This window comes from Lepisma saccharinum, chromosome 22 (genome assembly GCF_977018435.1).
Source record: "Lepisma saccharinum chromosome 22, izLepSacc3.1, whole genome shotgun sequence".
NCBI classification, from domain to species: Eukaryota; Metazoa; Arthropoda; class Insecta; order Zygentoma; family Lepismatidae; genus Lepisma; species Lepisma saccharinum.
Window position 1 is genome coordinate 35,816,085 of NC_139250.1, and position 27,631 is coordinate 35,843,715.

General features: G+C 38.0%; 1 protein-coding gene across 1 annotated transcript in view; it reads left to right on the forward strand.

Moving 5' to 3' along the window:
• The window catches only part of LOC146004563 (uncharacterized), a 38,164-nt gene extending 21,206 nt beyond the window's left edge, over nucleotides 1-16,958 (forward strand). Inside the window, exon 3 of the mRNA XM_083143430.1 lies at nucleotides 15,755-16,958. Coding sequence (XP_082999556.1) covers nucleotides 15,755-16,303 — 549 coding nt within the window. The 3' untranslated portion in view covers nucleotides 16,304-16,958. The remainder of the gene's footprint in view (nucleotides 1-15,754) is intronic.
• Nucleotides 16,959-27,631: the final 10,673 nt, after the last annotated feature.

The window sequence follows — 27,631 nt, forward strand, 5'->3', positions numbered from 1 at the left end:
AAACACAGCGACTGGCGGCTTGGCCGGTCAGCAGCGCCTTATGAAGGCCCCATTAGAAGCAATTTTCCGCCAGCGGTGGCTCAGTGCGGCGACTACTGTGGGAAACTTGGTTTGGGAGTGAGGGGGATGATGGACGGTAGGGTGGGAGAGTAACAGGTGCGAGCGAGTACACAGTTCGGTTAAGCGGTCGTTCGGTTGACCGACGTTCGGATAATCGACGCTCTACTGTATCACTTTTTAGTGATACAGTAAGGTTGTCTGCTTTATATCCGACCATTTTTGACGGGTACTCACCTTAAGAGATACCGTGCCGCCACCACCGATCATGTTCTATTGGACCCCCAGCATTGTGGACTATCGCCCGGCATCATAGTTTCCATTGCAGCAAGCTCCGGCGCAGGACAGGCATGGGAATTCTGTCCCAATCCTCCCTGCAAACAATCCAGGGTGCGCGGGCGGCGATGTTGAAGACGTCGTTTCAACAGTCCAAATGCGCAAAAATCCATTGGACTGGCATCTGGGCTTTTCACAGGAATGTCTTCAAATGGAATGACACGAATTCCTAATTCCTCTGCCATTCCCTGATAAAAACGTAGTGATGTTCTGGCGGTATGACTCGAAGCCTTGTCCATATGGATCATCACCTGGTTCGCGTCCATTCCATACAATTGTGGGATGTCTCTCCGATAGATAGGTGTCAGAATGGAGTCTTGGAAGTATCTGGCATTCACCTTCCAAGTTTTTGTCCACCTGGCGTATCATCAACTTACCCTCATATCCGAATCCTGTCACAACCATAAAGCCATGAGGGAAACTTTCCCTGCACTGACGAACAAAGTTCCTGCGCCCCTTGCCGTCAATGTCACGGTATGTGATCGCCCGAATGTGACCACCAGCAGTGAGATGGACATCCATTGTGACAACTTTTTTCCATTTGGAACCCACCCGGTACTTTTCATACAGATTCCTGCAGTTCGTCTTACGTTCGGCAATGTGATGCGGTAGAAGGTCGTGTACACGGGCCTTCCGCACACACTTCAACCTGAGGCGCTTGCGAATTGTTTTGTTCACAGTTGATGATGCAAGGTGAAATCTGTGGGCCAAATCACGTTGAGTCGGGGGATTTTCTTGGCACGCCAATCGATGGATCCCCCTTAGCACTACGGGTGACACTTTGCTTGCAGCCCTTTTCCTGGTGGTTTTCGTGGCTTGTTTCGCAAGGAGAGCCTGTTGTGTGTAACGCGCCACAATAGCTTTCGCAGTAGTCATCCCGATTGTTAACCCATTCTCCCGACACTGTTTCACAATGCGTATGTATGAAAACTTAGCATGGAAAAGGGCCATTATGTAACCCTCCCAATACCGGTTGATTTTCGTCACCATTTGATAACATTCACTACCAACTCTCGCGCACCTCCAAGGTCAGACACAACACTGCTTCCGCCAGCAGACTCATAGTTCCAGCATTATACGCCAGGTGACAGCACCGAATTGAAAATGGTCAAATATAAAGCGAACAACCTATGTATTCTCGGTTTTTCTCATTATGGACATACACAAACATCCAGCTGGCATTCGAGCCCGAGATCCCTGGCATTGCAGCATGCTGTGCTAACCACTCCGCCACAAATGTCAACAGGACTGAGCTACCATGGCTCATACATTTACATTTAGAATAAGTTTTTTAATAAGAAATAAGCCCTCAAGTTACCTTGCAAAAAAGTTTCCTTGTCTTTTGCTCTTGCAAAATGGAGCAGAAAAAAAGAAGTGAAATTTCTTGCTCCTCTAACTTCCTAACGGTGCTTCCTATAAGAAAAATGCACAGAATCTTTTTTGTAGAGAATTTTATGTAGATTATTTTCTGTCATAACCTCTTTTGCTGTAAAGTGCTGTTCAAACGAGATATTTGCATAAAACTGATTTTGGGCGCCATTTTACAAAGATGGCGGCTAAATCCAGGGTGGTACAGGGGTGCAAAATTAATATGTCATTAAGAACACTTTTAGGAAGATAACAACATTTGTTCCAGCTTTCTCTGATTTTTTTCCTTATTGGACTCCAAAATCATCTTTTGTTGACTGGCCTAGTGCTTTTATGTGAGATTCTAAGGAACTTAAAAATGTTTATTTAAAATATAGTGACATTCTTACGCATCATATGTACATTAAGTGGTCAACTTTCTCTTTTGCCACCAAAGTTCCCTGGGTTCGATTCTCAGCCTGTGTATGTTCTTAGTGAGTGTTATTTCATCTAATCATCATTCATAATCGTCGTCACAATTAGCGAAAGGTGGCAGAAAAGTGACGCTAAATAACAAGAATAGCATAGCAAATGCCCTAATTATGTGGTATAGAAATTTTCATGGAGAAGTCAAGGAATTTTGTTTGTGTGAAATTGTAAACACCCTGCCAGTGATCTAGGCCATGTATTTGTCAATGTTGCCAACCTTTAACCAGCTAGTACAAATGTGAACAACCGCCAGTATTAAGCTTAGGCCAGTTGGTACACATGTGGCACTGCAAGGCAGGAATTAACACATCATTTTTTGAAAACAACAAACGATATTTCAGTTCTGTCTTTTTTTGTTCATTAGTATGCATACGAAGGTATGATATACTTGATTTTTTTTAAAAGTAAAAAGGTAAAGTGTTCCCCTGTGCTTAGCACCATGCCATGAAGGCGTATAGGGGTGTGGGGGTAACGCCCCACACTTTCTTGATCCAGTCGTGAGTGGAGGTGATGTGATCAGCACCACACCCCTGACTGCGTTTACCCCCCAGGTTTCCCCAGGTACCCATGTTATTCGACGCTGGGTGGGCGCCGGGGCCGCTTCCAACGTTAGAAAAGTTCCCGGATTTGAACCGGCCGGGGATCGAACCCGGGACCTTTAGCATGGTAGTCAGACGCGTTACCGACTGAGACACCGTGGCCATTATACTTGAATTACAAAACAATATATCTGTTGTTACTGTTACTAACAAGCAGAGCCGTAGCTAGAGATTTCTGTGCCCGGGGCAAGATTAAAAATCGGCACCCCATACGCTCGCTTTGATGAACATCTACCATTGTTTTTTTTAAGGGAGGGCTAGAAGCATTTGTTGTTGTGCCTTACTTAAATAATGTCGTTCATTCAAATTGATGTTTCATTTATGCTAATAATTGTAGCAATTACAACTATCGAGTTGTTTGTACTTATACACATATTCTTCTGAATCAAGGATCATTATTGACCTCTTGGTGTGCAATGATGATAAATCATAGAAATGAAACTAATTCATGCCAAAAAAATAATCTTGAATAGGATATATATTTTTTAGGCAACAGAAAAATCTTTGAGAAAGATCATTAATGTAATGTAATGTTTTTTTATTACATGAAACCCTTTCAAATACCCTGCAAAGTCATTATACAAACTAGCTAAAATCATTCAGTATTAATGTAATGTTTATAACATGAAACCTATTTACACTGCAAAGTGTTATACTGATCAGCTGAGATCAACAACAATAAAAACAAAAACATATTAAGAACTACAATCAGTACATGATTATTGGACAATTCTCCTGTGCGAACATACTAGCTGCCTTTCGAACAGCAAAATCATTAATAACATCATCGAACACAAGTGACTGAACTTTGTACTTCTCAGCAGACAAAATTGCCAGGTTAGTCATCTTTTCTTGACTCATGGAAGAATGCAAGTAATTCTTTATAAGCTTTAGCTTACTAAAACTCCTTTCACAAGATGCAACAGATGAAGGTAGATTTAAAAATAGTTCCAATGCAGTGACAAAGTTTGGGTACAATTCAATACATGATATTTTATGATGAATGAGAGAGCAGGAAGTGGTGACAATTCTGACAAGCATTCCGAGTGAAAGTCTTTTAAAAATGCTTGCGCATGATGTTTAAAGAACAACAGTTCATGAAGTAACTCACTTCTGTTGATATCCTCGTGGTATAATAAAGCCAGATCAAAGACTCCCTTTCTCAACATTTCTTCTGACATAGCTGCCATGTTTATTGGAATAATTATGGAAAATTCCTCCAAAACTCCTTTCATTAGCTTGAATCGATCGCCTTTTGTGACAAAATTGAATCCAATGCACAAAAGAAGCTCTTCCTAATTTTTTGTTCTTCATTTATGGCTACACTTTCATCTTCTGCAACTTCATCGAAAAACTTGGTTTTCTTTTTGGGACGCTGTTCTTTGCTTGCAATGTTCATATCATCGCAGATCTGTTTGCTCTTCTCAATAGCGTTAGTCACGCATTTTTCCCGATTGGCAGACAGAAAGCTTTGCAGTCCCTGTAAGTGACTAACACCTATATCTATTGTAACAAACTTTTCTTGTAGCCGTAGGTTAACGTCGTTAATATCTCGACGGATATCAGCCCGGCAGAATAAGAACACAAGAAACTTAAACTTCTTAAGGCTGTGTAGCAGTCATTTGGCACCGTGTACTGTTTCAGGTGACTCTTTTGAGAGGTCACATAATTCCTCCAAAGCTCCACAGACATCCGGAAATTGGGTACTTAGAGATTGTACTGCGTTTGCTTTTGAAGACCACCTAGTTGCTAATTGACCCTTTACAGTAATATGAACATGGTTTTCTAAAACACCCCAACGATGAGTTGATTTACTGAAAAAACTGTAAACATTTTGAATTGCTCCAAATCCATTGACGGTTTCTGTGTCTGCTGACGCAGCATGAACACCAACTAAATTTAATGAGTGTGATGCACAAGGAACATAGCGAACTGTAGGAAACTGCTGAGAAATGCGAGCTTGAACACGAGTATTTCCCTGACATATTACTGGCGTTGTCAAAGCACCGAGCACGGCAGTTTGACATGGAAAGGCCATCATTCTGAATAGCATGTAAAATGTCTCCAGTTTTGTTGTCAGTAGTAATGAAGCGAACGAAACTTTCTTTGATTTTGCACTCTCCATTTGAAGACACTGTAACGTAATGATAAATTTTGGGACATTTGCTCTTTGACTGGCATCGGGAGTCGAGTCATACAAAATGACAAAATATTTTGCCCTTTTAATGTCCTCAATTATTGTCTGACATACTTGATACCCTGCTTTGTGGACAAGTTCATTCTGAATTTGTGGAGATAAATATGTTACAGCAAGAGCTGATGGAGAGTGTATTATTGTTGACACGTGAGATTTTAACACACAGTCATATTTCGCCAACAACATGAATAGGCCCAATAAATTCCCATGTTGTTCTGTAGTCTCATCAGCTTTCTTCCACAAAACATCATCAGTGCCTCGTAATGCAAGATATCTTGATGCCAGAAACAAAATACATTCGAATAGTGCCCGTAGTATATGCCTCCATGTACCAGTTTAACTCAAAATTTGCTGTTGTAGCACGTTGTCAATAGCAGTGTTGGTCTTCAAACGTGACATAGCTGCCTCCACTCGGCAAAAGCAATTTGTGTGTAGGAATTGTGAATTTTCGTGATCTGGAATTCACGGAATAAGTTTACTCCAGTGGAAAAATCCTTGAGCACAACAAAACTGACGAATCTGATTTGGCAAACAAGGAAGACAGCACACATACGGTAAGCAGCATAGACTTTTATTTATTATTGTTGTTCTAAGTGACGTGTACTCTCGTCCTGTACACCTTTTATTTGAAAGCTGCCTGGGAAGATCATTGAAAGAACCAGAGACCATCACGACGTATTCTTTTAAATGAAATAGCTTTTTTGAAGAGATAGTTTTCCGTCAAATTTCGCCAAAAATATTTTGTTTTAAAGGAAAATTTAGTATGTTTGTTACAACATGCAGACTTCAGTTTACACCAATAGTATTTTTACAGCTGCATATACTATTGGAACTATTCACTAAGAAGTTGTAAAAAACATTCTCATTAAGAAAGAAATGATATATATATAAATTGGATATTTATTTATTTTATTTTATTTGTTTATAAGAAAATCTTGTAATGCGATAGCAGCGAGCAAAGACATAATTATCTTTGCAAACTGGCAATGATATTGTTTCAATAGGGCGCCAATACTTTCAAGGGGATTGCATGTATCCTTTATTACAAGTAATTTTCATTTTTCTTCTTCTTGCCGTTCGGCACCCCCTTCCATCAGTTCCCGGGGCGACCACCCCGCTGGGCCGCCCCTAGCTACGGCTCTGCTAACAAGCAGAGGTTGAGAATGTCCTTTGTTGCTCCCATAATATTATGGGATAGATTTATAAAAGTGGCTATAACTCGTAAACCACTCTATTTCTTGGAAAAAAAAATACATGTAATAATGAGTAAAAAGCAACACTTTAACTCTTTAAGGGGCAGGAACATTTTTTTTCAAGTCATTCATTTGCAACATTGATTACATGCAAGATAATGGGAGATAATTAAATGTTGCCTTTGGACTTTCTCTCAATTTTTATTATTTTCGTAGTTATTAACAATTACAATGTGGTTAGTACACATAAAGGGTGTTTTTTTTAGAGGCGGAGAACTTTAAGGTAAAATAAAACACAGAAAAATTATTTCAATATCCATGTAATTGGTTGTACTTTACAGATCATGTTATGGCATTAATGTTTGAATATGATTTCAGGCATGTGGCTACCGCGACTGGCGCGTACATGACGTAATCTAGAGGTCCAATTTTCACACACTCTTCGCAGTACATCAGGCTGTATGTCGGCAATAATGCGTCGAATATTGGCTTCCAAGTGCTCAATTGTTTCTGGTTTATCGGCGTAGACGTTCGACTTGACATATCCCCAGAGAAAATAATCCAACGGCGTCAAATCGCACGAACGCGGTGGCCAGTTAACAGGGCCATTGCGTGAAATTACTCCGTCGTCGAACGTTTCTTCCAGTAAATGAATTGTGGCATGCGCTGTATGACAGGTGGCCCCGTCCTGCTGAAACCACATGTCTGCCGCATTCATGTCTTGCAATTGAGGCACGAAAAAGTTAGTAATCATGTCCCTGTACCGCGCACCGTTGACTGTCACGTTCTAACCAAAATCATTTTTGAAGACATATGGACCAATTATTCCACGGGCCCATAGAGCGCACCACAAGGTCACCTTTTCTGGAAGTAATGGTGTTTAGACAATGGCTTGTGGATTACCATCACTCCAAATGCGGCAATTTTGTTTATTGACATAACCATTTAACCAAAAGTGTGCTTCATCACTGAATGAAAGTTTCAAATGAAATTGTGGATCAATAGCAATTTGTCCTTCAGCCCATTCACCAAATGTACGGCGTGAACGATTGATCATGTGGCTTCAATTCCTGTACCAGTTGAATCTTGTACGCACGTAAACCAAGATCTTGACGCAAAATATTCCATAACGTGGATGGTCACAAGTTTAATTGTTGAGCACGATGACGAATTGAGGCATTTGGATCATCATCAACACTACGCTGCACCACTCCTATTGCTTGCTCTGTCCGCACTGTACGATGTCTTACGGGATGCATATTATCGTGTAGAGTAAATGTATTGCGAAAATGATCCATAGTTTCTCGAATTAATCGCTCTGATGGACGATTATGAGCACCGTAAATTGCACGTAATGCTCGATGAGTTTGTCGAACGGAACCATGATTTTCAAAATAAAGTTGCACAATTTGCAACCGTTGCTCCGGCGTGAGTCTATTCATGATGACTTGCCAAACCAAACTGACCCCGAAACAAGTGGGAACTTCCTTGTATGCTGTCACAGAAAACAGTGTTGCTAGTTTAAAGTTCTCTGCCTCTAAAAAAAACACCCTTTATTTAAATACTTTTGTGAAGAATGTAATGTAATGTACAAAAAATATTTTATCTCAAATTATACTTTTTATATTTGCTTTATTGCTTGTTTTGTGAGACATTATTTTGTGTAAAACATCTGAAAGCAAATTTTGCTCTTCCTAAGACAGAATGGTACATTGTAGGCTCTGAATGTCCAAATTGTTCTGACTGGTGTTGCCGACATGTGAACTGCATATTATCTTGGAGTTCTCTGCACTGGTTGGTGCACATTTCCCTCCAATCTTATTTGTTTATCTACTTTTGGTTTGTGATTACTTATTGCAACACACTTTCTCTTCAAACTGTCTTCAATGACATTATATATAGTAACATTTGACAACAGTCCCTTGTACACTCTTCTACAAAAGTCCTTGTTTGTCAAATGTTCATGTCCATCTCCTTGTCAATTATAAAAGCATTCACCACACACATATCTAGGAAGTGGAAGAACAGACGATCTTTGGAGAGAGTTCTCAAACACATGTTGGCAAGTTTACATGGTCGCATGTGCACGGTGGGTACTGGCACTAACTACAAATTTGACAAGAAATTAGTGTCAGAATACACATTGAAGTCAAGTGTCAGAATACACCTTGAAGTCAAAACACAAAAATTTTCATGTGAGGAGTACAACTCATTTACTTAGAAAATGTCCACAATCAATTTGAAACAGAATCTAACATGTGACCACACACCTTGATTTCAAGCTTTGAAGTGTGTAAGAAATGTATCGAGCTCCCCAAGCACAAATGAAACAGCCAAGTGTAAACACCTACTACCACCTTTTGTTGATTTGAGGAACTATATATGTGGTTAGCGTTGATAACCACCTCACAGGAAAAGATCCGTTACAGTTTGAATATGTGGTTAGCATAGGTAACCACCTCCCCTCAAAGAGTTAAGCAATGTGCAACACTGAATGGACCAAATTTGCAGGGAAGCAAGACAAAAACAAGACACTCTTTGAGGACATGTAATGCCCATCCTTCAATCTTGGGGGGAAATGGAGAATATGGAAAATTTAAAAAAACTAATTTTCAGAAAATTTTGAAAATTGGACATTTCCCGCTGAACCCCTAAATGTTGCACCTTGTAAATATGTTATTTTCTTTTCATTATTGGGGCATTCTAGGGTCTAGACATTAGATTGCATTAAAATATTCATAATGAACTGGTTTCATAGAATTATGAAATATTTTGTAGTGTCTGCTAACAAATGAAGAAAAAACTTTGGTATGATGATGTAATCTGAATGCAGGAAAAGCATTAACAAAAATGTATTATGTGTGTGATGCTTTAAAAAATGTAGCAACATTTGACTTCATTTGTCTGTGGAGCATATAGGCTACACATGCTAATATTTTTTTGTGAAATATGTAAATTCACAAGCATTTTAACCTTAAAACAGCAAGTCAAACCAAACTTAATACAATTAAAATAATAATTTCCAGATTAATTCATTTTATTTACATGAAGTAGGACCACTTTCGTAGAATGCCCCCATCAGCAAGAAGCAGAGGTTGAAGAGTAAAGAACCTATTCATATGATCCATAATTTGCTGAGGGAAAAGGTCAACATTTACAAATTGTGTTTCTTAATAATAGTAAAAATGGATATATTGTTTTCTCTTTCCAGTAAGTCATACCTTCATATGTGTATAAATAAACAAAGAAAAAAGAAGAACTGAATTATTATATGTAGTTTTCAAGAAATTACATGTCAATTGCTGCCATGTGAAATCAGCTGTCCGGATTGCCATAATTTGGGCTATTTTGTTTGAAACCACCCTTCTACTAAAGATTAAGAGGGATTTCCACTGCAACTTACATGTTATATTTTGGGGCTCTTTGCCTACTTACTTCTGCTTGGTGGACAATGAATTCGCTTTACACGGGAACCTGCATTTGACACACTAGAGTGATATCTGTACTCTTTGTATCAAATATAATAATTTGTAAATGTGCTTTCATCCTCAAGAAAACCTTTTCAGTGCAATCTTGTTCTATGTAATAAAAATGGATGTATATGTGTATATTTGTTCCGGCATAACTCTCGAACGCCTGGAGCAATTTCAACCAAACTTGGTACACATATCACTTGCAACCTGGAAAGAAATAGTGTGGGGGTAAGACACCCGTGGCAACCCCTAGGGGGTGGGGGTGGGAGGGGCTGGCATGTAAAAATAATCAAAAACAATCGATATTAGTGTGGAATAAATAGTTTTTGGGGTCGCTAAGATGAATAATGACACTCCCAGTGAATGCCGTTCAACTCCAAGACACCCCTGGCACCCCTAGGGGTGGGGTGGGAAGGAGGTGGCATGTAAAAATAAATGAAAACGACCAATATTATTTTGGGGTTGCTAAGATGAATAGTGATACTCCCAATGCCGTTCAATTCCAAGACACCTCTGGCACCCCTAGGGGTGACATGTAAAACGACCAATATTAGTGTGGAATCCATAGTTTTCATGGTCGCTAAGATGAATAGTGACACTCCCAATGCCGTTCAACTCCAAGTTCATTTTACTATAGTTAGAATTTATTATTTTCCTGTCTAATAGAAGATTGAGATAAATAAATACCTGGGCAATCAGCTAATGGATAAACGTGCTATTCCCACTTACAATACCTTGCGGTGTCTAACCGGTAGGGCATCTGATTGCCATGTGGGAGATCTGGGGTGGTGATCTATGGTCAGAATTTTTCCTGCCTTGTCCCTGCATAAAGCGGCTCCAGGCCTCACCCAGCCTCAAATCAATGTGTACCTGCTATTATATAGTACATGGGAAAATTTACCCTACCTTCCCACATACAGTAGGGACTTGGTTGACTTGGTTTCAAACAATATATTTATAAATATGGCATTGTAGTTATACCGTATTAATTTACCAGAATTCTATTTTAAAATATTCAGAAGTTCATACAGGACATCAGAATATTGAAATAGTTTTCAGGTAATCACAAAATCATTTTGTGAACCCCACAAAATATCTTAACTCTCAAAGTATTAACTTTTATTGGTGATCAGTTTTGAATTGGTACTCTCAGATACTATAATTATTTGCCCAGCTCTAAATTTGCATAAATAGTCCTACCAGTATGCTGTTTTGTTAATACAGGGTGGTTCATAAATAATTGAGGGCTTACAAAAAATTATTGCATGTAAACTATTGAATTACGTTAATGAAACCAGTCCAGAACGATTAAGGAACGCAAACAGTTGTGCGTGTATGTTTTGTTAAGCTGAGTTCATATCCCTGCTGTTAGGTGACACTCAAATCACCTACATCACTCAGTGTTTTGTGCAATGTTTTGGTCCCTAAAATCACTGGAACTTACACCGTGTAACTTCTTTTTGTGAGGTTTCATGAAAGACAGGGGATTCATCTCACCGATGCCGCATGACATCACAGTCGTAAGGGGGTGTTTCATAGCAGTGATAGACATTATCAACAGGCCCATGTTCATGTGATGTGATGTGATGTGATGTGAGACTATCGTGTCTATGTGCGCTGTGTCACCCATGGTGCACACATTGAACATTTGCAGGTGTAAAAATAACGGTTTGCATTCCTCGTTACTTCTGGGCTGATTTCATTAACGTAAGTTTAATACTTGCAATAAATTTTTGTAACCCGTCAATTGCTTCTGAAACACCCTGTATAAGTTCACAGTTTATATTTCTAAACCCATGCAAGTCACATACTCTTGAGATAAATTAATCATTTATAATTTTCATGAAATACTTGACATTTTTTATTGAAATGTTGCATAATTACTATTGCTATATTTTATTATATCAATGGTGGTCCAGTCTGCAGAGCATCTGACTGCAGGAAACCTGGATTTAATTGTAAGGGCGGGTGAATTCAGGTGGGATGATTTTCAGCCATGTTTTTGGTTGGAGCAGCTCTGGGGTTCACCTGGTCTCCAATAATAACTGGGTATGTGGACCAAATACTGGGAGTATAGGAAGCCAGAGCTGATCACTTTACCTCCAAAAATAGCTGAATTGTAAATGTGTGGGACCCTACCTCCACATCCATATGCCTTCATTCATGCTTTAGCTTATTCAAATGTTAATGAGCACTCCATGGGTATTAGTACTTATCTAATGCATTTTAATCATGTAATTTCACATTAATTTACCTTCTCAGTCCAATGAATTCTTTTTTTTTTTTCACAATGTATTGATTTATATTCTTGATGTAGTTCTAAACAAGGAGAATTCAGCTGTCCCAACTTTTGACATTAATGAAAAAAAATAAGAATTCATTGCACTGAGAAGGTAAATTAATGTGAAATTACACATGTGGAAGTTATGAAAATATACTTTTTTCTGTTACATTTGGATTGTTCTTTTAGATTAAAATAGTTTATCTATGTATGCATACATGTGTGTTTCAGGAGGAATCTGCAACATTATGGTAGGTGAAAGTGTTGATGATTCTAAACAGAAAAGGTTACATGAACATGAGCAAAATTCATAACGTTTATCTGGAAATTGCAGTGTGTAGTTGCTAGTAATTTCCTGGCCAGACATGAGATGTCAGCATGGGCTACTCCCATGTGGCATTGTGCACTTCTGCCAGTCCTATAGTGGAACCACAAGCAAAACAACCTGCGCAGACCCACGACTCCTGTGCACCGTACCCCCGCGAGTAGGGGAGGGGGAGAGTGGACCATGCTTCCTTATGGCCCGAGGTGGAGGGAAGATGGGAAAGCTGCGCGGGGACTTCTCGTTCCAAGTTTTTTTTTTCCTTGTGGTCGATCTGTAGAGCAGTTGTTAACAATATGTAGATGTTGTGGATGTGTAGTTGACTGTTGTTAGTGGCATTGACCTGTCAGGGACCATACAAATGCTGCATATCTTCACACTCTCAGAGTATGTGGACATGGTATTCATGCATGGATGCTATAATACGAGTGCTAGTGCAGTTGCTAACAAATACTGGCGAGAATGTTCATTGCTCGGAGCATCGAATTAAGTGGTGTTTGCAAACTTCTTTCGTACATTGCAGGAACTGGGAAACCTTCACAGTGTACATGTGACATTGGAACGTTCACGCAAACTATTGATGAAGAAGAGAACATTTTGGTTCAGCTGTGCCCACTACCATCATATGACATGCGTCACAAAGTTGTGTACACATTGCATGCGAATGTTTTGTTCTCATTTCACCTGCGGAGTTTACATCTTGTGGACCTATAATTTTCTGATTGATTAAACATAAGAGCAGTACTGTCATTGATACATGGCATGCTTGATGACATGTTGATTTGCCCACTTTTTTTTAACCCTGCATTGGTCGTGCAAGGTCTCTAGTTCCAAATGTGTGGTTTTAATGTGGCCATTTGTCAATGATTGTTTTGTCAACACTGTCCCTCTGTCTAAATGACTTTCTGACCTTCCACTTTTACACCACGATTTGGTTTTCAGTGTTGTCAGATCTTCGAGCCACTAAGGGGTTTTGTTGATGCCCCTCCGGTCTCTAAGATGGACATAAAGGAAGAAGAGCAGATAAAACAGCTGTTCCTAGAAATTCCAACGCCCACCATTTCTTGACAGAGATTTCACACCTGTAGATTTATTTCAGATGTTTTTTCACGATGACATGATAGAATTCATCATTAACTGTACAGTACAATACGCTATAGAAAACGGGAACATGTGTTTTACTTTGTCGAATGATGAACTCAGTCTGTTCTTTGCCATTCTTTTCCTGTCAGTACCAGAATGTACTGGGAAATAGCAGAAGACGTCCATCATGATGCCGTGTCAAAAGCTGTGTCCAGAAATCGGTTTGAAGAAATTTTGAGAAATTTTCACTTTTGCAACAATTCTGAAATAGATGAAAGGGACAGGTTTAGCAAGATAAGACCAGTGTGGTGTATGTTAAATGAGCGCTGGCTTAACTACTTCCCTGGGGATCCATACCTTTCCGTAGCCGAATCCATGGTTCCATATTTTGGGCATCACGGTGCTAAACAGGACATACGTACATGGTAAGCCCATACCGTTCGGTTACAAAGTGTGGGCAATGGCTACGAGAAGTGGCTATCTCGTTCAAGAAGAACCTTACCAGGGTGCTTCAACAGGGAAGTCAATCCCTGAACTTGGTGTTGGTGGATCAGTGGTTATGGACCTTATATCGGAACTACCACAGGAAATACCGTTGATACTTACATTTGACAATTTCTTTTCTTCAGTTGGATTGCTAGCATACCTGAGAGAAAAAGGACATCTTGAAACGGGAACTATACGAAATAACAGGGTTGAACTAGCATTGCTACCAGATCCAAAACAATTTAAAAAAGCTTCCTTGAGGCAGCCACTCTCAAGTGTCAGATCAAAAAAGTGGTATTACATTAGTTCGGTACAATGACAACAGTGTCGTAACTGTAATTTCTGCAGCTTTTGGTATGGACCCAATCTGTAAAGTTAAAAGGTGGTCACGTGCACAAAAAGCATATGTTTGTCCCTCAACCAGCTTGTGTTGTCATGTACAATACATTCATGGGGGGAGTTAACTTATAAAGTGTCTTCAGAAAACCTGGACTTGCTGGGATTCACGAGATATGTTGTCAGGATATACTTAGTTATGTACACGAAACAGCATCCTGCAGCCGGTAGGCCAACCATGAAAGTTGACAAACAGGTACCTGATGAAGTACGTTTTTCTGGCCACGGACCAATTTTGAGGGAATGAACTAAGATATTTTCATTATTTCTTTGAGAACATCCTTATTAGAAAATCCTTATTATTTGTTAGATTGGACGATATTGTGTATCTGTAGAGTTCAAGTGTAAGAAAACAATTTATATTTATGTCATTAGATAATAAATACAAGATAACAAAACACTATATGTATTTTTTTTATTAATTTTCGATGTTCACATAACCTTTTGCTTTGAATCATCAATAACTTTTGGCTGGCGTAATATTGCAGATCAGTCTTGAAACTCCCCTGTAACTGTATGTATACAAATACAATTAAAAATAAACAATTTTATGTTGTAAATTCAATAAGTATCTTACATTTCATTATTTATTTAAGTCTTTGTATTTATTGGTATTTCTGGCTCATATTTGGTATGTACATAATTCAAGTGTTGAAGTATTGTTCAAAAACTAGATATTATATTATTTATCATAAATCATATTTTATAAGGCTTATGTTATGATTCAGTATACTAATACTTTCTGGCAACATTTCAACTCCACCATTCATTATTATATTACGTATGGAATTTTTCCTCGGATTAAGTGTTGTAAAAATGATTGAATATTTTCCAACAATAATAGTACAGATTATACAAAATTTACTGGCAACATTTCAACTCCACCATTCATTATTATATTATGTATGGAATTTTTCCTCGGATTAAGTGTTGTAAAAATGATTGAATATTTTCCAACAATAATAGTACAGATTATACAAAATTTACTGGAGAGTAAATTTAGAAGCATCCTGCAGTGTGGTCTAAAATGTAATGCTTTGGGCTCCGGTCGGGACACATGCTGATTTGAGTCTTCTGGGTGAAGCGTAACAACTTTTCTCCTGACCAGTCATTTAAACCTACAAGGACTGGGGGTTCACCATGCTGACCACATGCCACCCCGTAACTGGTCGGATGATCTCCCACCTCGGCAGATGGGAGTGAGGCTGGCAGTCGGTAGGTAGTTCCTGACCTCCACGGGTTATTTCAATTTAGAAGCAGTGTGTAAAGGTAAGAAGAATTAAAACTATTTTTTGTTGTTTTCAAGCTCACTTTTTACTTGCATATGCAATGTAAAGTTTAAAGTGGCATCTGAAACACTGTGCAGTGTACCACCACTGGAATCGAACCTGGAACCCCTTGATTACATGATACCCTTGGAGAGGCCCCAACTGTATTTGAGTACATGTCGATTATTTTGTTAACTATCAACCTGACACAGTTTTTGCATTTTTAGGATCTGAGAGAAGCTGTGGTGAAGAACAGGAATCTGTGCCCGGTTGTCGTCATCAAAAAAGAGGATATATGTGAAGCACAGCAGCATGAGCAGAATTCAGCCCCGGCAAGGCTTCCCACATTTAAGACTGAGCCTCAAGATCATGATCCAAGTGAAGATGTTTCCATGGACACTTCAGACTGGAGTGAACCAAGTAAACCCTGCAAAATGGAACTCGATCGAAACGTGACTGCACCTGTTAAACAAGAAGGACCTGCCAACAGTGAACCTTTGCAAGCCAAGCCAGAGCTCAGCGGCAACTTATCAGGCACAATTTCTCAGACTCCAAATGAAGACTCGAAAGCTGCCATCTCCCCAGATTCGCAGTTGATGAAAAATGAACCTCCTCCAGCAGCTGAAGTCCCTCAGCTTCCTCCTCAATTGCAGATTAAGACAGAACCAAAAACTGAAACTAACCCGAATTCCTGCAAAGTAGAGAACCCAGAAAACACAGTACCTGACCCATTGCAGTTGCCAGAAGATGTTAAAAATGGTGATGTTAAAATGTAAGATCTGAATCCTCCTAATCCTTCAAAAGTGTAGATCTTTCCTTGGAAACTTTGATTTGTTTCTTTTGCTTCATTTAACAGATAAGAAAGTATGTTTTGTTATTGGATGGACTTTGCGAGTGAAAATGGCTTCTTAAAAATGGGATGAAATCTGCTATAAATAATATCCTGGCCTCTATGCAAGCAATAGATAAGGTTTGGGAATCACCGGACATCCAATTTTGTGTTTATTTTCAGAGTATTTGGCATTCACTAGATTTAACACATACAGTTTGAATGATTTATGTAATTTGTTATTGTTAATGGATGAAATAATGTATTGTTTTAATCAATATTTTCAATTTCTTTTGTATTAGACCAAGTTTTCCACATGAAAAGTTCAGAAATATTAAATATCAATGACCTTTCTTGCAGTTATATGGGTACTTCACTTATTTGTAAACCCTATTTTGATGCAAAAGTTATTTGTAAATGAAATAAAGTGTTCTGCTAAGTTATGTAAAGCTGTTGCTCAATGAGAGATTGAACCTGACTTTTTGCATTCTGTGGCAATGTTCTACCACCTAGCTACCAAAACAACCTCTGGCCTGGATCTCTCAAGATAAGAAATATATGTATATTTTAAAAAATAAAAAATACATGTTTAGCCAAATCTTGCAATTGGAACCATAATTTTAGTATTTCAGCTCAAACACACACACACTTGAATTTGTAAATTGATTGCAGGTGCCAATAACAAATTAGAAATAAATATAAAAGAAGGCATTGGAATTGTGTTAAAAACAACAACAGTAATTTAAAGGACACAGAATTGATATCCTTTTTTTCACTTGGGTACCAAGAGTCAAGAAAATATATACCATATTAGCTTGTGTATAAGACACTTTTCTCCTCTAAAAATAGGTCTGTAAAACAGGTTGCATCTTACATGCCAATACTAAGTTTTTGATTACCTTCATTCTGTAAATTGTAAGTGTGGCATTAGGCCAGCCACACACCGACTCTAATGTGATGCGACACGATGCAACACAATAGGTCTTTTATAATTTGGGAAGCGGGTTAGCGATACGTAACAGTTTACAGCAGAATCAATGCATATGTTGTGTATAGTCAGTTTTTAATATTCCAAAATGTGACTTAATATCTTCATAAAGATGCAAAAGGTATTAGCATCTTGCTTTGGCCTTTAATTAAACCTTAATTCATAGGTCAAACAACAATACACGAGCTATTTAGCTTATTTTCTAAAAGCAGCATTAATCTGGTCATCCAAATTTTCTGTTTCGGCGATTGCTTGTATCAGAATATAACCATGTTTAATTTGCATTTAAATAAAAATTTCGTCACCATGATACTGTCCCGCAGTGCAAAAATTTTGGCCTGAAGTTTCCAGTCTGTAACTAGATTTATGTGGCTGAATTGAATGGATTCACGCATGCGCAGATCGTTTTGTCGTAAGCTGCTCCTTGCAAATACGAGCCTCTTGTTAAACCTTCCCAGAGTCTGTTTGCAACAAAAATGACTCGTTGCATCACATTGTATGGGATCTGGTGTGTGGCTGGCCATAGTAATGCACTAGATGGTACAAAGGACAGTTTGTTGTATGGGAACTCAAGACTCTTCATGTAGCTCTGGAGATGAATGGGTTTTGAAGAAGAAGATCAAAATGAATTCTTTTCTAGTTAATATTACATAAGTTGTTTGTTGAAAGTAGATCTACATATTACTTTATATTTTAAATACTGAAATTAATGAAAATATCCAGTGAAAGTTTTTTCGTCAAAAATGTGTACAAAAAAGGAATGCATTGTATACGCCAACAAATACGGTAATTACAACAGTAAAAATTTAGAGTTAAAAATTGGCATAGAACTGGCAACAGTAATATTTAGTGTTCTTTCAACAATAAAGAGTAAACCAACTGATTCAACAAAATACACACACTGATTTATAAGTCCATGAAAGAATTTAGTAGTAATAAATATGACACTAATTAAATGTGAGAAGGAATTTTCTGTTGGAACACATGCAAGAACATTGTTCGCTCTGAATGCGCAATGACGATTTTGAGCAGAATTGCAAAAGGAGTGATGTGTGTACCACATTATCAAGAAGTGGTATAAGAAATTCCAAGGCGAAGGCTGTCTACGCACTGCTTCTCAGCTGGGACATCCAGTGTACCAAAAACATAGTTTATCATTCTATCGGTATGAGAATTACCACTGTCGGTTGTATTGTTTATCTGTAGTAAATTTCTAAAATGTTTCACACACACACACACACACATGAATCATCCATGTGAAAATTACCAACGAAGATGAACTTTTCAACCTCTCATGAAATTTGGCATGCTGAAATGGCCCCCTGAAGTAGGAACCTATGCAGTTTACAAAATTACAAAGGTGCAAAATTTGCTATTTCAACCAACTTTTTCACAATTTTAAATGGCAATATTTCTGCAATCAGGCACCTTAGAAGTCATTCAGGTGCCGTTGGAAAAGTCTTGAAAGAACTCTTTCATACAAGATATTACATGCCTACATGGGAGGGGAAGGGGGCATTTAAGGTGGTGTGATCAAAATTTGGGGAGCTATTTTCTCAAAAATGAGTTGTTTTTTTTCTTCCAAAAAAATTATGTAGCTTATGTCCACTATTAGTCAACGAGGCAAAATTTGAAAAAGGATGCCAATTGAATCCGGAGTTATGCTAGATTTAGGTTAGGTTAAGTTAGCTTATGCAAGATAAAATATCTATAGATTAATTCCTGTACTTTAAAAGTAAATGCCTAACAGAAAAATGTAAACACAATATTGTTGGAATTAATATACATGAAGCTGACATTTACATTACCAATCCTTCGAACTACCATGCCGGTGAAATGCGAGGCTGATTAATAATAATAAGTAAAATTGCAATTTTTTGGGCAACTGAAATGTTAACCACTCCCATAATACAAACTGTTTCAAAATGATGTGAACGTTTTGAACCCATTATATTTCATTCATAAATTGTGTGCCAATGGTTATCGCGGAGTTAACTCACAAATGCTCAATGTGAGCACCCTTTGTTACTCTTCACATGTCAACAGTAATCTAACTCCATCCAGACACATTTCACCATGAGTTTGCACTGCGGTGGATCTACCTGATGGATCTTGATGTAATGTGGTATGACCGACCTACTCTCGCAAAATACTTCCTCCTCACCACTGGCAGCCACTTTACAACTGGTCAGCCTGGCACCTGGAGGCAGAATTTAGAACTACTAAGACAAGAAAAAAAATGTGTTTCACAGGGTACTCGATCGGTGAATATGTTGTATTGCTCATGGAACGTGTTTTTATCATACAGATCATTTTGAAACATGCTCAGTGTGTGTACCGGTCCGGAAAACCTGGAAATGCTGTTTTTCTGGGAAAATCAATATATTTTTTAAGTGCACTGAAAATAGGTTCTTGAACAAAGAACAAAAGGGCAAGCAAGAAATTTAAATGTGTTGTGCTATGCTACAGTTTGATAAACTATGTATTATCAGCAGTTACAGTAGAAATTGCATGTTAACTACTCTAAGAATAAGGGGTAATATTTTGAACTCTTTTCAACTAGAAATCTACTGCAATAAGTGGCTATTGGCATTTACCACTTCCTTGTTGCAAGTGCTGGTTTGTGTTTAGTACATATTACCAAATTTTACTATAATTATGTATTATTAAACAAATTTGTTGGTCATTAGTTAATACATGGCAAGTATTACATAAAAAGTCACCTGTGATGCCCCTATCTCAACAGTCCATTTGTGTTCAGTTTTCCTTCTTTTTCTACTTTTAACTTTGTTTAGTGGGTTTCTAAGTGTGGTGTTTAGATAAAATGTAGTGTCCTTCTTGTACAAATGTGTAAATACATGAATTGCCCAAATGACTTGCTCTGGAAAATTTTGGCTCTTGGTCTGCAAAGTCAGGGAAATTTTTTCTACAAATTTGTATTCAATCAAATGCCAAGAGAGAATCTGCTATCACTTGCTCGCTCCGGATCTCCATTAGTAGTCTAATGCCTGAAGAATCTCTGGAACAGTTCGGAAGTGAATGCCCTTCATCTTAGGGATCAAATCGAAGTCACAGGGGCTTCAAGTTCAGGGAGTATGGGGGATGGCAGCATCTTTGCCTGCCGCTGAGGAAGGTTTCTCGGCATACTGCAGCCAGATGTGTGAGGGGCAGTGCAAGGAAGGGAGGGGGTTGCCCGGTTTTATGAGACCGTAAGGAAGCTCCAGTGGTATCCTCAGTCATTGATGCCAACCCTATCATAATAGTTCTAAACCTAGTAAAATTTGAGCTTCGTTGGTACGTAGCACACTGTGTTTGGCATAATGGGGAAACTAGCATCATCTATAAAACGGACATCCTTGGGAAACGGAGAAATTGAATTCTAATAAAGATATTTTGAGGAAATATACACTTAAAAAATCTCCAGACCTTCATTGTACTTATCCAGCAGACTTTTTTCAAACTAAAGGAAGTATGCCGACCACATGCTTTTGCTTTTGCAGGCCCTGGTCCATCCTCTTGTTTTCATCTTTTTGTTATCCTCCCTGATTTAACAAGTGAGGAACATTTTATGATGGGAAATCGGTAGAAAGTCAGGGGACACAAATGAAACAAACGAACGCCTTTATCAGTCATCAAATTTTCTTCAACTTTTTTCAAGCACTTTACTGAACCCATTTTATTGAATGGTTGAAAATCCTAATGTTGCTTAACTACAAGAAATAAGCAACAACGCAGTTCACAACTCCAAAATACAGTATGTGCCAAAATATTCAGTACTGATATAAAAAGACGAACATTACATTGTTGTCATCTGCCAGTTTATTTATCCTGAAAGAAACACAAACATACACACTATTAGCAAGTTATAACTTCCTTTTTACTACTGAGAACACGAGCGGCTGGAGCTATGCCCCATCGACAAACGCACATGCACGTTCGAGGTGCGCGAGTTTCATTACTGTATATTTTGGCGCATACCTTAGTTGCATAAATTGAACTTGAAACTACTACAGTTGTCAGAAAATGATAATTATAATTGTATAATACTAATAGTAGACCTTAGCATAATTTTATTGCATTTAGCATAATTTAAGAGTTGAAACAGTGCTTTTCTCTTATCAGGAGGTTAGTATTGGCAAAGCTGTCCTCAATCCACACGCAATTGAATGCATATTCGAAAACTTTCTTCTGTGTGTTTACCATAACTTCCCACACCCAAGAAAATCCATGAGTCGCCACTGAAACATTGGGTAGAGTGCTAGGCACATCCAGCTTGCAACAAATGCTAAAACTAATTGCTAAGAGCTCTAAACCTGGCCCTTCTAACCAACAATTCCACTTAGGTCTAATAATGCATATGTGGTTAGGTTAAGAGGGTCGGGTTTAGAATTCTTATCAATTAGTTTGTGTTTGTTGCAAGCTGGATGTGCCCCGCACCAGACCCCTCAACATTGAGCAAGATCAATCCAGTCTTGACCATCCTCAATTTGCATTTCACCATTGGCATTCTTTCAGACCTCTAAGGTCAAGGAAATATTTTTTAACACTAGAAGCGCCAGGATTTTTTACTACCTAGAAGTGCCACCTCCAGTCAAAATGACCGGTATTTAAGATTTGACCATTTCTCAAAATGGATATTGCCAATAATCATTTTATTACTAATAAAACAAAATATTTTGTAAAAAAATACAAAAATATCATGAAGCCCAGCGATTTTTATTTTCCATGCACTAATTACAACAATAAATATTAATTTTCTTCAAGGAAATAAGTTTCCGTCATGAAATTTCACATATTACATTTTTTGCATTTCAGTACCTTTTCTACACCAGAAACACATTTTCCACAAACATATTTGTTGCACGTTGAACAAATGTCACTTGTTTTGTTTTCATTGCACAATGCCACCTGGCATTGGCGCCTCTTTCTGGAAACAGAGCCTCTTTCATTCCGTGCATGTGATATTGATGTTGACAATATTTTATTGGGCTTTGCATTCAAATGTCCTTCTCTCAGTTCCTCAGCTAATTCTATCAAAACGTTATGTCTCGTAACGTTCCTCCCCGTGACTGCCTTGTAAACTACCCATGCATTTATTGCTGCCAGATCTAAGATATTGTAAAACACATGTACCGGCCATCTACGTGATGAAGCACGGACTGAATATTTGCGTGCCATTTGATCGACAACATCAACACCGCATTTAGTTTTATTGTAATACTTGATTGTTTCTGGGAGTTTCTTCTGGCTTTGCAAATCTACTTCTACATCTGAATGCACGGAGCTTAGGAGTAGAACATTTTTGTTTGGTTTATCTTGGTATGCACACAATGTAATGTCCCCCTTTTTTAGCAAACATGTTTCATACACTTGTGTTCTAATGTTCACAATTTCATTAGGAATCTCCTTTCTATTTTTCTTCATAGTGCCAATTAGGCTTGTCTTCTTCTCCTTTAGCTTCTCAGCGAGTTTTAGCGATGTGAAATAGTTGTCAGTAGTTACATTTCTACCCGCATTTAGATAAGGTGAAGTAATTCTCAATACAACATTTTCAGGTACAGTAAAATTATGATTCCTTGATTCATCTCTCCCAAGGCTTGGAAAGGCATTGCACATGTATTTGGAATGTACGTCCACTAGCATCGAAAATTTTATACCAAATTTGTCTGGTTTGTTTGGCATGTACTGTGAAAATCTACACCTCGCTTCCGAAGGAAACAATTGTTTGTCAACTGTCAGATTTTCCCCTGGAGTGTAGCAACTCCTACAATTAGCTATAAATTTGTCCCAAATTTCAGAGCACAGTGCAAATTTATCAGTTTGTAATTGTTCAGATCTGGATGATTTTGAATCGAATCTAAGATATTTCATTATTTCCCTGAATCTGTTTCTTGACATTGTTTGTTGAAAGAAAGGTGGCCCCCAAGTAGTTTTCCATAAAAAATCGTAGTCTATAGAACTGCACCCATACGCTCCTCTAGCATATAAAATAGCCAGGAAAGCGTCAAGTTCTTGTAATGACAAACGCCAGTTGGGTTGCTGGTTTCGAGCTGCTTCTTGTTCCGTACACTTTTGTATGTGTCGAAGCATGGAATTGTCTACAAGAAGTCGCCATGCACTGGCAACGTTTGAACCAACATGGCGTTTTGCGTATGGAGTGGGACCTGCTGTCTCTCTCAGTACAGTTTGAGTGCTACGTTGCCCTCCAGCATGTGCTCCAGTAGATTCAACAGTCCAAGAATTTATACCATCTTTGCCAACATACACTGAACCTACCTCCTGGCTTCCAATGAAATGTCATCCTCCTCGGCCTGTTCTAGGGCTCCTTCCTCGACCTCTAGCTCCCACAGATGTCTTGTTTGTCGAATTTTTCAGTTTCCCTCTTCTAAGAGATGGTCCTGAAAAAGAACGGATTTGCAGTGATATTAGTATTACAATTGAAAGTATTATTATTATTTGTTTGTTGCAACAATATTAGTATCATGATTCAAAGTGCAATTATTACAATCAGAATGAGCGAGTATAAAAAAACGAAATAAAAAAGAATGTTTGACGACCAGTGTCTAGTGCCAGTGACTCGTCAGAAGACATCATGTTACTTATCAAAATTGATACCTATAAATCAAGAAAATATCTCTCTCCCTCCCTCTCTCTCTAGTGGACCACTGTACAGGCATTCGGGATGTCCCAGGGGTTCGAATCATTGTGTGCATACACACACACACAGACACACCCCCACACGCACACACACACACACACACACACACACACACAATATCATACATGCGAACATGAACAGTACATTCACTTATATCCATGTATGCTTGCACACTCACACAGACACACACACACACACACACACACACAGAGGATGTAATTGCACAACTACCTGCTTCATTATTTGAAGATTCATTCAATACTTCATCGTCTTCGGAATCCACAGAATCAGTTACATCATCACCATCCGTTGTAGGAATGTAGTCCATATCATCATTAGTAAGATCTGGGTCCTCGACATCGGATTCATTTTCACTAATCTCTTGTAATACTTTCAAATATTCCTCAGGACTGAGGACACATTGTCTAGAAAACATGCTTACAAACTGCAGTGTTCAAACGAAACTGAGTCTTCACTTTCTCCTTCTTATCAGATTTGACAATACGCCAACATATATGGGCAAGTCCAAAAGAGGAAGGAAGAATAGGGGTGGAAACTGTAAGTTCAATGTTCCAATCGAGAAGTAGTTTTCCATTGAAATACATTAGCGGTCAAAATGACCGGCAATGGCGCTTCTAGGTAGAAACACAAATATTTCCATTAGTATTATTTTTTTTGTAAATAACGCATAGCAGTAATAATGTACTGCAATTTTAGGAAAAGTCACAAAATTTCAACGCATGAAGAAAAAGATTTATGTACAAAGCAGAAACTGCAATTTGAAAAACGGTCAGACCGGCTTGGCGCTTCTAGTGTTAAAGGTGGTTCTCTTTCGAAAGATTTATCTGTTTCTTTCCAGACTTTGGAAGAGGTTTAAAAGTTAAAAAGACTTGCAGCATTGGTTAAAAGTTTACTCATGGCCGTTTAATCTTTAGCAGATGGTTGCTTCTGATAGTGCAATCAAAATAGGAAAAATAAAGGAACTAATTCATAACGAGTTGAAATTTAGTACACAACTTCTTCATATCAGTTAGAACAACATATCAAAAGTCCCTGGCGATCACCTTGGCACTAAGTCGACCATATTGAAAAATGGCAGACAAATCTTCACGAAAGAACAGTGATATCTTGGATTTTTATATGTGTGTACAGTATATTCCTACAACACTAGCAATGCCAAAAACGAACAAATGTCTTGCTGATCATTCATATGGTAAGGCCACTATATTGGGAAAAAAAGCATATCACTTCGAGCACTGGATATAATCGACATATGCATTTTTTTTTTTAGGTGGTCTTTGCTGTAGAGGCATATTTACAGGCTTTTAAGTCTTAAGAATCGTAATAATTGCCATTGATTACAGAGAAATTGATAAAATGAAGGGATGAAAAATATAAATAAACACATTTTAGCAAGTCATAACTGGGAAAGGAATAGCATTTAACATGTCTTACTATTGACATTTTTCTCTTTACAGTATTTCCGTATGGTTAGTAACATAGTGGTGGGTGTCAGCACATTATAATTTGCTGTCTTGTAAGGGAGGCTATGGTTTTCACGCATATCGTTCTGTTCACAAACAAAATCAAATTGATCACTAAGGTAGTGCACACTAATATTATCATCTCTATGTAGCATGCCAGAAAAGAAAGTATCTGAATCCAAGAGTTTGTCACCTTCTTCATTGTATGTTGGTGTTCGACATCTTGAACAATGTCTTCGCTAGAAACAGAAATGGAAATTGTACAGAAAATGCTTTGACAAAATGTAAATAATATTGAAAAATCTTATGTCTGCTTTCATGGAACTACAATTTTCATCACAGTATTTAGAACAGCCACATGAAATTAAATTTAGTAGTTTGTTTGTAGCAGGTTGCATCTAAGTAGTGACATAGTCTAATCCTTGATCCGGTTTCCACCCCATCAAGTAGCAGGTGATTTCCTCGCCACTGTTGGGCCTGGCGATAAACACGTAAAAATATTGCTGTCCAATGTGGGTGGAAGTATTTCAAGCTTGACATCTTTTTTGTTATAAATTTTTGTACGGAGCTATTGAGAGATGTCTCTCTTTTTGGATGCACCATAAAGGGGTAAAAGGAAGCATTCTCCATTTTTTGAAATTGCATCTGGTTTTGCCGAATTAACAAATTTTCCAAAAAGTCACTTCTATTTTCACATATTTGCCTGAATAAAGAGGAAACAGTATCACATCCATTGACTGCATAAAGGAATAAATTGTAGTCCTTAAGCTGAGAAAGAATTTGCTGATTTGCAAATCTGTTGACTGTAAATGCATTTTGGTATTTATCTTGCCCAGGTTTATATATATATATATATATATATATATAAAGTACAATATAGTCAGGAGTTAAGACAATTAGAATATCAAGCAACTTGACATCAGTACCATTGAACTACTAATACTGTGTTCAATGGCAGATCATTTGTGCATTAATGTAGTCAGGGAAAAGTTTTTGATACAGTACCACGACAACTATGGTCAGTGTTACAGAAAATAGGAGCCTCAGAGAAACTAGTAAGAAGAATACAAAGTGTCTTCAAGACAGTTAAAGGAATAGTGAGAATAGGAGGTGAGAAATCAAAATAATTTATCATGAACAAGGAGTTAGCCTCAGCCCCTTACTATTTATAATACTAATGGATCAAATACATAAACAATGTAGAAGAACAACTCGAAAATGTAAGGTTGGGAATAGAAAACTGAAACCAGTTTATGTACAATCACTTCTGTATGCTTATGACATAGCATTAATAACATCAACTAAACAGGAACCAGAACATACAATAATAGAATGGGCAAGCTCTACAAGATAGAGAAATGATAGTGAACCCAAAGAAGAGTAAAGTACTGCATATATCAAAGCATGGAAATGAAGAGAAATTGGAAATAAAATGGCAAGGAGAACAGCTAGAACAAGTGAATAGATATGTATATTTGGGAACAATAATAACAGGTGATGGAAAAGTAGAAGAAGAAATAAATAGCAGGGTTCAAAAAACAAATAAAATATATTACCAAATAAGTAATACAATAGTAGGAGAAAAGAAGGTACAAGAAAATACTAAATTAAGGATTTATAAAACCATAATTATACCAACAATGCTCTATGGCATAGAAAGCTTAATGTTCCAAAATTAGCATACATGTAGATTAAGAGCAACAGAGATGAAATACCTCAGAAGAGTCATAGGAAAAACCAGACAAGATAGAATGAGGAACACTAAAATCAGGGAACAGCTACAAGTAGAAACAATTAAAGAGATAATAGAGAGTACACTGGGCTGGTATGGCCATGTCATGAGAATTGGAGAAGAATGAAAACCGAAACAAGTAATGGAAGCGAGACCAGGAAGGAGAGGAAGAAGAAGACCTCGGATAGAATGGGTGCAATACCTGTCGGAGATGGTTACTAAAAGAGGAAAGGCACTAATGGAAGTTAAGAGAATGGCACAAGATAGGAAGAGCTTTAGCAGATGGCTGAAGGACCCCGATGCCTAACAGCATGAAGGGGAAAAAGAAGTCAGTAAGTAAATATCCTGATGATATATCACCGACACAACACGTATCACCAAAATATTGTGACAATATAACACCGACATGATAT